Genomic DNA, 12,175 nt, shown 5'->3' with positions numbered 1-12,175 from the left:
GAGGCAATGGTGAAGAAAGAGCCATCAGCAGCCGTCGAATATGAAACGTTACCTTGCTACCGCAGGGATGAATTGGCTCAGGATGTCAGGATTCTAAACCGAGTTTTCTGGAGTTTCTACCCATGTATAAGAGCATTTAGGCAAACCTCTTAACAATGAAAATAACGCATGGTATGAAATTAGAGGACGAATGAAACATAAGCAATAATAATGACATACATTAGCATTTGTAATGTTATCAAGCATCTGCCTAAAATGTGCAGGTGTCCACCGTGTAAACTCACTCGAAGGGGCATTCCACTCATTCCACCTGTCATTGAATAATGTTACATCAATATAATGCATTTACATAGTCAATTAATAAAACATCAGTAATGAATATCCTTAGAGGTCATACCGACAAGCTAATAGGAAAGTCGGGGGATGGCGAATTGGTGCAAAGAAAGGCATCTGTTCCTAAGCCCATACGTGCAACAGTGCTAAAGGCCCATTCAAATATTTACAATCATATTGCGTGGCCCTACACAGAGACCTATACAAGTGGGCAAGACAAGCTGATCCCCAACTATATGTCCTGATTCTAGGAATATTACAGAGCAAGGGTAGAAATTTCCAATGCACCACCGCACCGGATTTGTCATCAAATAACGTGGTACCAAACAGCGACATAATGTGGCACCTGGTATAACGCTTCATAGCCTCATGAGTAATCAAAATTATTCCATGCTTAACATTACGCAACCATGTTAGCTTGATAAAGCTACCTCTGCATTCACTCGCTGTTGGGGCAACTCCAAAGTTCATCAGACATTCTTGCACCATGGATCTGTGATTACTGTTGGTTGGCCCTGTATCTGGTAGCCCAGTTCTTTGAAGTCCAAGTATCAAAGCTACATCTTCTAAAGTAATAGTAAATTCACCTATAGGGAGATGGAACGTATGAGTCACTGGATTCCACCGTTCTACCAAGGCATTTATCAGGGCCGTTTGTCCTGGAATTTTTCGAATTTGAGACACATTGTAAAAGCCAGCGGCTCTTAGATAGGATTCTATTCTTCAATCATATGGTTCTGGAGCATATAAGTGTCTCAGTCCAATTACTCTAGAACCCTGACAGAAATAATCAACACATAATTATAACTGTTAAAATAATAATGATAATAACAACAATAACAATATCAATGTTAATAAGTATGGAAATGCATTTGGAAGTGAAACTATTAAAAATGAATTATAACAACCGTAATCACAATAACTAATAAAACTTAATAACACTATCAGTAAACATGTAACTATCTCAATAATAATAATAATAATTAAAAATAAAATAGCCACTAAACTCTTAAAAACAGTGTACTCACATGTTTATTTGGACTAACTATCATGTTCATATTAATTTTGTACACTTAAATCAATTATGATAACTAACTTCACTTTTAGTCTATAATAACATTATCAGTAATCTAATAATAATAATAATAATAATAATAATAATAATAATAATAATAACTAAAAAAATAAAATAGTCACTAAACTCTTAAAAACAGGGTACTCACATGTTTATATGGACTAACTAGGCTCAGGATTCGGTGGTGCAGGAACCTTTGGACCACTTAGTGGTCCAAGTAGAAAACATGTTTTTGGAGTTTTTTTATCAATTGCTACGTAGTCTTTGAACTAATTTTAATTACAAATCAACCTCATATATTTTATTTAATTATAAAAATAGTTTTTTATTTTATAAATTATTATTTTATCAATTATCTATTATATTTATTAACAATCAAATACAAAAATAACAACCAATTATATCCTCCATTCATCCTAATAATTTCAATTGATTAAAAAATTAACTTTGATCCCGTTACGTTCGTCCATGGCTTCCAAATCGTGTTTCCTTGAAATTCAATCGATTGGTTTTTCAAAACAATCGATTGAATGATAACTCAATCGATTGGTTTACACTATATCACAAAACAATCGATTGAAAGTTGTAAGGTAGAATGGTAAAAAGCTTAAACCAATCGATTGTTTATACTTTTCAATCGAATGAATGCCTCAAAACAATCGATTGTTGTTGTTACTCAATCGATTTAATTCACGAAAACAACATGGATTTACCAAATACAATCGATTGGTAATGTAATCCAATCGATTGGAAGGTGATGAAGTTGAATGTTTTGCCAATTTCAATCGATTGGTAATGGAATATCCATCTACTCAATCAATTGGTAATGTTCTCATTTTTCAGAATTCTGTAGGATTTTGCACAATTTATTCTATTCTACTTTCATAAATCACAAATAGGTTGTACAAATCCTCATTAATCCAATTTTTTTTCAATCACCATGATCAGGATCTTATTATCTTCTTGCACCAATATCAATGTATTAACATAAGAACAATTTTTATCACTTAACTTAAATCATTGATCCTGTAGTTTGGTCTAGTTTGGACGAAGAAAATGTATTTCTACTAGTATTAATTAAATCCGTGATACTACATGACGAAATTATTTTGGTAACCAAGTTTAACCAAGTTGGTTCAATAGCTTATTGGTATAATAAAAAACAATTGATTGAGTAGATGGGTACCATTACCAATCGATTGAAATTGGCAAAACATTCAACTTCATCACCTTCCAATCGATTGGATTACATTACCAATCGATTGAATTTGGCTAAAACTTCAATGTCATCACTTTCCAATCGATTGTATTTGGCAAATCCATGTTGTTTTCGTGAATTCAATCGATTGATTAACAACAACAATCGATTGTTTTGAGGCATTCATTCGATTGGAAAGTATAAACAATCGATTGGTTTAAGCTTTTTACCATTCTACCTTACAACTTTCAATCGATTGTTTTGAAAAACCAATCGATTGAATTTCAAGGAAACACGATTTGGAAGCCATGGACGAACGTAAAGAGATCAAAGTTAATTTTTTAATCAATTGGAATTATTAGGATGAATGGAGGATATAATTGGTTGTTATTTTTGTATTTGATTGTTAATAAATATAATAGATAATTGATAAAATAATAATTTATAAAATAAAAAATTATTTTTATAATTAAATAAAATATATGGGATTAATTTGTAATTAAAACTAATTCAAGGACTACGTAGTAATTGATAAAAAAACTTCAAAAATATGTTTTTTACTTAGACCACTAAGTAGTCCAAAAGTTCCTGGACCACCGAATCCTATGCCGACTAACTACCATGTTCATATTAAATTTGTACACTCAAATTCATTATGATAACTAACTTCACTTTTGGTCTATAATAACATTATCAGTAATCACATAATAATAATAATAATAATAACTAAAAAAATAAAATAGCCACTAAACTCTTAGAAACAGGTACTCACATATTTATTTAGACTAATAACTATGTTCATATTAACTTTGTACACTCAAATCAGTTATTATAACTAATTTTTAGTCTATAATAACACTATCGGTAATCATATAGCCTAATCATATAACTATTTCAATAATAATAATAATAATAATAATAATAATAATAATAATAATAATAATAATTAAAAAAATAAAAATAGCCACTAAACTCTTAAAAATAGGGTACTCACGTGTTTATTTAGATTAACTATCATGTTCATGTTAATTTATTATACTAAAATTTATTATTATAACTAATTTTTACTCCATAATAACATTATCAGTATATAATAACACTATCATGTAAATATATAATAACTATCTCAATATTAATAATAATGATTAAAAAATAAAAAAGCACTAAACTGTTAAAAACAGAGTACTCATGGGTTTATTTAGATTAACTATTATGTTCACATTAACTTATTATACTTAAATCTATTATTATAACTAACTTTTACTCTATAACAGTACTAAGTTCATTTAACCAACTTATAATTGATGTTAACATTATAAATAATTTTATAGACAAAAAAAATTACTTACATATAAAGAATGATCAAGATATTTCACAATATGTTTATCCATTGAGATTTTTTTCTTTTCCATCTTAAAAAAGATAAATCTGGAGTTCCACAAAACATACAACCTTCATATGGAAACAATGGCACTTAAAAAGAAAGGAACCGAAACAGAGAGCAGAGAGTTAACACACACTTTGTGTGTTGGTGTTTTGGTCTTCTCAATGATGAGTGAGAGCTTCTGGGGAGAGAGGAGTCACGGACCACACAGGGACTCACCGCATGCGAGCCACGTGGACACAGCATCAAATCGGAAGTACCGATTTTATTCAAGCTTCCCAGCCGTAGATCGTCTATCTTGCGGTTGCTATCCATTGTCTCTCTGCTCACCCCCATGAAATCGGTACCCTCATTTTATTTATTGATCCTAGCCATTCTCACTTGATCCAACGCCTCCAGCTTCTCTTTCCACACTCTCTCTCCTAATAGAAAACGCTAATCACAATTTGTTTAAAATCGTTATTAACGATTTCTGAATATGCCAATTATCAAACCCATATCTGTGCATAACATACTCAGAGCCTCATTTCTGGATATTACCCACCTTCTATCCTAATATTAAAAATAAAAAACTCGTTTCTGGTAGCCACATGGTTTCGGTGGCTAAAGTGGCCGAATTTCAGAAACGAATCCAATTTGGACATGTGACCACATGTAGAGTTACAAAAATCATACTTTGACCAGGGTAAAGATTGTAATGGTACAAATGAAGCCTGGTGAAATTTTTCAATCAATAAACAAAGGTAGTCAATAATTTTTTTTATTTTAATAAATAAATTAATTATAAAAATAACTGAAATAGATAATTTAAAAAATATTTATCGAAATAAATATTCTTCCCTTATCTCGTTTACATTGTAAACGAGATAATTTTGCACGTATCTAGTTTATGGTGTAAACTAGATATGTGTAGTTTTTTCATTTTCATATATCTCATTATATATTTATAAATAATTAAATATAATTTTTGAAAATAATAAAAAATATTAATGATTTAAATTAGACCAAACTCTTAAGAATAGAACGTTTCACATAATAGGAAAGATGGACGATTTTAAATAATAGGAAAGATAAGCAATCCATTTTAAATAATAGGAAATATGAACTGTTCATTTAAAATAAGCACTTTAACACATTTACTTTTCTAATCGTGTTAAACTACCCACTATTAACACGGTTATCTTTTTTCTAACTACTCATTATTAAAACTATTGCTTCTTCCATTCACTTACTTCCATCCATTGACGGTTTTTTATTAGGATTTATATAAAAATTTAGAAAAAAACCCAAAATAGCCCCTGACAATTATCTCGAAAGACAACGAGGCCCTTGACAAAAAAAACCCCAATCCGGCCCCTGACAATTACCTCGAAAGGACAACGAGGCCCCTGTGCCAAAAAAATCAATGTTATTTTTTTTGGCACAGGGGCTAATCAGTCCCAAAAAAATATCAGGGGCTGGATTGGGTATTTTTTTTCTTGGGAGCCTCGTTGTCCTTTCGAGATAATTGTCAGGTGCCGGATGGGGTATTCACTCAAAAATTTAAAATTTCATTTGATGTATGGGAGTACATAAAAATTTTGTTTGTTGCATAGCAGCACATAAAAATTTAAAATATAATTTAAATAACCTTATCCTAGACAGAACTCAATGGAGATGGATATATTTCTGCACCATGTTAAGGTTTTGCAACTATTCTTGAGTCCTTAATTAAATTATAATAAATCTAATTTATCAATTTTGTTATATACCTTTTCTAAGAACCATTCACAATACACCACTATACTCAATTTAAAGTTTAAAGCAACTTTAAGCAAACAACAGTATTCAACATGCATAGTATGTTCTGATGTCATTTAAATGCATCAAAACAACCATGTAACTCAGAATCAATAAAAAAATAAAATAAAAATTCAAAATGAAATATCTACAGAATTTATTTTTCATATGGAACGGTCATTGGTGTTTTTGCTCAATATTAAAAATGGGGTGTTTGGTCGGTTTGTGGGTGCAGGTTTAACATGCGGGGGCGTGGTAATGTGACAGGCTAAGATGGGTGGCAGGCCCTGATAACATGCGGTGAGTGTGTTGCCTCCGAATCTTAGAAGTGTTGCAGGGTTTCCGCGCGTTTCCAAGGAGCCTGTAGCAACACGCGCTGGGAGAGGGGGTGTTGTAGGCGGTCTGCATGCAGGGGACAGCCCCTCCACTCCGATAACCAGCGACCCAATGAAACTATAAATTGAGCTTCTTCATGACCCATTCCATACATCATTTCCATTCTGTAGTGTGTTAGTATATTAGTAGTGTGAAAAAAATATATAGCGAGAAAGAAGAAGAAGAGAGTTAGTAATGTGAGTATTGTGTTTAAAAAAATTATTAGTTTGTAGTGATTAAAAATTGTACATAATTATACGGCACCCGAGAAACCTATTATCAATTATTTGGATCATCCCATTTATATAAGTTGATAATTTTTTTTTTGGTAATTCAATTTTTTGAATTTCTGTAATTTTAATTAATAATATTATTTTTCTATGTTAATATGAGATAATCCATTAAATTTTGGAATTCTTTGTTATAATGTGATTATTTTTGCATAGATTTAATAAATAATTTAAATGTTAATATTATTAATGAATATTTTTTATTTACGAATATGAATAAATATTATGAATTTATAAAAAAAATTTGTTCGGGTATTTGTATTATTTAAACTAGTAAATGAATAATATAAATATGATATATTTTTTATTTTTTATTTATCTATAAATATATTAATGAATAAATATATTTAATAGAAATATTTAATGAATAATAAATTTTTTTTGTACCAGCCTAACAGGAATCTTATGGTTCGTAAACTGGATCCGCCAGAGACGTGGAACCTAATGGTAGAAGACGCTTTACGAGAAATGAGATTCTACCATGTTTCTAGAATTTGGGTGATAAGAGAATTTTACCCTTTATTATCTGCTTTGGTGGAAAGGTGGAGGCTGGAGACTCGCACCTTTGTATTGCCGGTGGGTGAGGTCACTGTGACATTGGAAGATGTCGCTTATATATTTAGCCTACACATTCATGGGCAGGTTGTGAGCGGCTGGACAGATAGCAGTGGCGAATTCCTGTAGAGCTAGAGCATCGCGATTTTCGGCTGCGAACCCATTATGAGTAGTTCCTCCAAATCTTACATAAAGTTGGCATGAGTTCGCCGTATCAGAGACACAGATCGATTGGACATTTTGGAGTCTATTCAGAGATACATCAGATGCCAAATTTTCTATTTTCTTGGTTCCACCTTATTTGCGGATAAGTTGACGGTATATGCCCACGCGAAGTATCTACCATTGCTCCATGATTTCAACCTAATCCAAACTTACAGTTGGGGTCAGCATGTCTTGTGCATCTTTACAGGGCATTGTACCGTGCATCACATTATGATACTAAGGAGATGGATGACCCTCTTAATATTTTGTTTGTTTGGACATGGGAGCGAATGCCGTGTATTGTGCCCGTACCGAGGCAGTATCTTCCAGCGGCCGACGTACCAGTTGCTCGGAGGTAACAGTTCCTATTTTAGTTGTGTATTCTATTGTTTGACAGCACATTTTTTAATTCTTTCAATGTTACGTGTTTCAGGTGGAGCCATTTCAAACGAATTTCCGCGTGGTTATCAAAGACCACGACTACATTTAGGCAAGAAATAGACTATATGAAAGAGGTAAATGTTTTTGCTTTGTGTGTGTTAACATCCAACATTAATGCCAGCGTTCTAATTTTCTAATAACATGTTACAGTTTGTGTGGCAGCCGTATGAAGGAGTGATCATACCCGACGAGCTACATAGACACCTTGAGGTGTGTAACACCGTTGCTCCATTATTGTCGTTCGAGTGTGTGGAATGACACTATGTGAACTAAGTGATGCGTCAGTTTGGGTATGCACAACTCTCCCCGACAGTAGTAAGAGACATTCTACTGGCAGAGCATTGCATCACTCTTCGCGGAGTGCAACTTTATGACTGAAAAGTTTAACATGCGCAATGGATAGAGGAATGAGACAACCGCCGTAACACTCGATTGTAGGATCTGCACCCCTTCCGACTTGGGACTTTAGACCGTCGGCGGAATACCAGGATTGGTACGTGGGTTCATACGGACCTCTGGTGAGATTGTCGGAGCACGTTCCTTCGCATCCATATCAGCCACTAGCACTACAGCCACCAGCACCTTAGGGACCACCTCAGTGTGCAGTGTTTGAGTTGTTTCCTTATTATGTACCACAACCATTAGACCACAATCATGGTAGCTAGCACAGTCACCACATTTAGTATAGTCATCATGGTCAGTCCGGCAACCATAGCAAGGCCAATCATCACAGACATCACAGTCAGCATAGTGGGCACAATCATCACTCTCAGCATAGTCGGCACTCTCAACATAGCCAGCAGGGTCAGTTCAACCAGCATAATCAGCCCACATATCACATTCAACCCGAACAAGAATATGTTGACTTCCTGTTGATCCCATCGTAGATTCCCATTGACGGTTATGGAGATGACCAGATACAGCAATGGGTCAAGCCTAGTTTGGGTGGTTGTCTAGATTTACCCACTATATCTTCATCGTCAGAGTTGGCTCATCCACATCAGGCATTAGTAGATATGGACTCTGGTATGCAGGGGCCTGCTTTTGATCACACTTCAGGGCAGGCATCGTGTGATAATGGTTTTATCGAGCTGCATGTGGAATTCAAGGTTGCTGATGAGTACAACCTCGGTGCATCTGCTCTGACAGAGGCAGGTGGGTCGACCACTCTTGCTATCGATGATTCAATTCAGGGTCATCCGTATGACCTACGAACGAAGCAAAATCCACTTGATAGGCTTACTCCGTCGCAGTTCGGTCAAGGCATAATGGGCAAAGGACTGAACTGGATAGTTTGAAAGAAGTGAGCAGGAATTTAGTAATTAAGTTTAATTTTAAGAATTAAGTTAATGTAATTCTTAGTTAATCGTTTATATATTTACCTAATTGAATTTTAAATTATGGTTTCAAAACTAAGTTAATGTTATTCTTAGTTAATGTTTTGTATGTTTAGCTCACAAGGCATTAAATGATAATATTAACCTAACAATACAAACATGGCGAACATGAAAAACATTAATGGATTAACTCTAATTTAAAAATACAAACACGACGAACATCAAAAGCATTAACTGATAAAATTAACCTAAACATACAAACACAAAGACCAACAAAGATCTAAGGACTACCATCGTCACCAGCACCACTCGGTCGAGCACGCTAAGGACATCGACTTCGACTATGACCTTGTCTACCACAGAGACAGCATATCCGAGGACCACGCATGTCGCGTGAGTATATTTCATTCAGGTATTAGGTCAATTTAGGATGACTTTTCAATGTTCGCCTCAAGGCGGGATTAGTGACCAATGTGGGTCCCTAATAAGCAGGCCATGTCTCTAGATCACCTAATGGTATGAACTCAAATAATCTATACACCTTACGAGCTTCTGTTATTTTGTACACATCATGCACATACAATTGCCAATCGAGATGCTGGTTAGCATAACAAACAATAACATGGCGATATGGTAGTCGTTCCACTTGAAAGTGCCCACATTACATGTCTGTCGCGCAAGATCAACTACCAACACCTTTTTAGTAGGCATTTCGCGCACCTCAAATACCTCATTTTGTCTATCAAACCGGTGAACAACTATGTTCCCAACTCATTGCATATTTGCTTCTATCCGCTGTTGTGCAAATACAGAGTAAGTAAATCTAGCATGCTTGCGTTCGTGAGTCTCGTCACTTTTCCACGTAAATAGTTCATTTAACCGATAATATGTTGCTCAGACGAGCGTTAACACAGGGAGGTTTCGGGCACCCATCAACACTAAATTAATGCACTCGACAAGGTTCGTTATCATATGACCCCATCGATGTCCCTCGTCAAATGCCAATACCTAGTGTCTAAGTCCAATGGCATCGCACCACCGGGCATATGCCTCACCTCGCTCTTCCAACCTCTTATAGTTGATGTTATACTCTTCCATTGTCCTTGAATACCTTATGTTGACAACAAGCTCTTGCAAGTGCGAGACCTTGAATGCCCTTAAGAAGTTACTACTAATGTGCCTTATACAAAACATCCACCATGCTCTTGGGGGTTACTAATCACCTCCGAAACGATTTACTGCTGTTTAGATTTATTCATGTCGGTCTGAGATCATACCCACACCGTCTCTTCTAACAACATGCCTTTGTAAATTTCTGAGAAAAAAGTGCCACGCATCAGCTGTCTCCCCCTCCACCAGGACAAAAGCGATAGGCACAATGTTTTGATTCCTATCTTGTGCAACAGCAACCAGAAGTGTACCTTTGTATTTTTTGTAAAGGTGTGTGCCATCAACTTGAACTAAAAGCTTGCAATGCCTGAATGTCCTAATGCATGAATTGAAACTCCAAACGCGGTGAAGTATTCTGACACTGTCCGCCTCCTCACTCCCGTTGTACATAGGTTGTATTTCTATTTGGACAACTGAGTTAGGCATCTTTTGAACCATGACCGAGAGCCACTATGGCAACGCTTGGTAAAAATCCTCCCAACCACCGAAAACTATGGCTTTGGACTTCTACTTTGCCAGCCAAGCCTTTCGGTAACTGATGGTATAGTTGAACCTTGACTGGACTTCCGCAATTATAGATTTGACCTTGATGGACAGGTCGGTTCAACCAATGGCCTTATAGCCTCAACAACTGTGTCCGAGTCCAACTCGAAATGATCTTGTGAAATCGTTCTGATGGCACACATGTGCCTACCGTTGTATCTTTGTATCTTCCAACAACCTTTTTTCTGTATCAAGCTGGCTCGGATAAGTCAGTTGCACCCACACCCATACGTCTTGCATTTTGCATAGAACGCCTGTGGCACGAACTCAAAAACATTTTAGTTGACTCCTCTAGAGATATTGTAACTTCTGATTGCTACAACGACAGACTTTCTAGAACTATATTCCATTCCAATTCTAAACTCCCCGTCCTTAGGATCAACAACACCTACACAAATCAGAAATCGTTATTGCTTGATCCATCCAAAATATAAATGAAGACAAATGTATTATTCACTCATAACGTACCTATGTTTGCATATTTGAAAAATTCCGATGCATACATGGCGTCAAGGTCCAAGTTACGCATACAAGGCGGAACGTCCATGGGTTGACTAACTGCAGGAGGAACCACTGCAATCTCCGCTACAGCCTCAATTCCTACATCACCATTCTCATCTTCATCGTCGGCTTCACAAGTGGCTTCGAAGTCCTCTTTGTTGTCACCATTCATTACTTCGTACACTATAGCTCTATCATCCTCTATATCTAAATCATTTTGAATCCCATCTGCCTCTATGTTCTCAAACTCAAAATACAGCTTAATCTGTGGCTGTTGCACCCGAGTCTACTGGTGAATTTAGAACATATTTTGCATACTCGCTTCGTCAATGATTAGCATAATATCAAATTGTATTAGACCATAAAAAACTATAATGGAATTCCGGTACAAAATACTACTCACTCTCCTCAACATACCGTTCTCCATGCTTTGACAGAGGCCGTTCTAAAGCTCCATGAACGTCATGGTGCATGAAACCACAAACAAACGGATTCTGACACACAAACCTCACTCCCTCATGAATATTTCGTATAATCTCCCTGTTGCAATCCACTACCAAGTTTGCGGTATCCTCAATCACACCAGAAATACACTCTCTCTTCTCCGCAATGACATGGTACTGAGCTTGGCTTTATATAGACAGAGCACTCAACACGCACACCACGTGTTGCATCGCCATGGAATCACAAAGTGACACATCAGCAATACGCCCCCCACGTGTTGAAGCTGCCCTCCCATCACACTTTGACACGTCATCAACACTCTCCCCACATGTTGGAAGTGCCCTCGAATCAGTCATTGCCACGTCAACACGTGTTAAGGGGGCCTCAAATCACACGTTGCCACATCAGTAACACGCCCCTCACGTGTTGCCAGCTCGCCCTCCACGTGCTGCGTCAGCAAGCCCCCCACATGTTGATAATGCACATCTGACATGTCCTCCAACATGCAAATACACCAAAAACGCCTATTTCCATTCAAAACACCAA

The 12,175-nt window shown here is 36.0% G+C and overlaps 2 protein-coding genes across 2 annotated transcripts; both read right to left on the bottom strand.

Moving 5' to 3' along the window:
* Nucleotides 1-301: 301 nt before the first annotated feature.
* Nucleotides 302-4,326, bottom strand: LOC112763172 (serine/threonine-protein phosphatase 7 long form homolog). The gene is made up of 3 exons (XM_025808909.1): nucleotides 4,251-4,326; nucleotides 469-992; nucleotides 302-310 (listed from the first exon to the last, which is right to left on the bottom strand). The coding sequence occupies exons 1-3, from the start codon at nucleotides 4,324-4,326 to the stop codon at nucleotides 302-304; spliced, it is 609 nt and encodes a 202-aa protein (XP_025664694.1).
* A 6,506-nt stretch (nucleotides 4,327-10,832) lies between these two features.
* Nucleotides 10,833-11,494, bottom strand: LOC140180941 (uncharacterized). The gene is made up of 2 exons (XM_072222773.1): nucleotides 11,153-11,494; nucleotides 10,833-11,072 (listed from the first exon to the last, which is right to left on the bottom strand). Exons 1-2 carry the CDS (start codon nucleotides 11,355-11,357, stop codon nucleotides 10,963-10,965), a joined length of 315 nt encoding a protein of 104 aa, XP_072078874.1. The 5' UTR covers nucleotides 11,358-11,494; the 3' UTR covers nucleotides 10,833-10,962.
* Nucleotides 11,495-12,175: the final 681 nt, after the last annotated feature.

Source organism: Arachis hypogaea, chromosome 17 (genome assembly GCF_003086295.3).
Source record: "Arachis hypogaea cultivar Tifrunner chromosome 17, arahy.Tifrunner.gnm2.J5K5, whole genome shotgun sequence".
NCBI classification, from domain to species: domain Eukaryota; kingdom Viridiplantae; phylum Streptophyta; class Magnoliopsida; order Fabales; family Fabaceae; genus Arachis; species Arachis hypogaea.
Note: the sequence above shows the minus strand (reverse complement) of the source record. Positions and strands in the feature narration are given on the sequence as shown.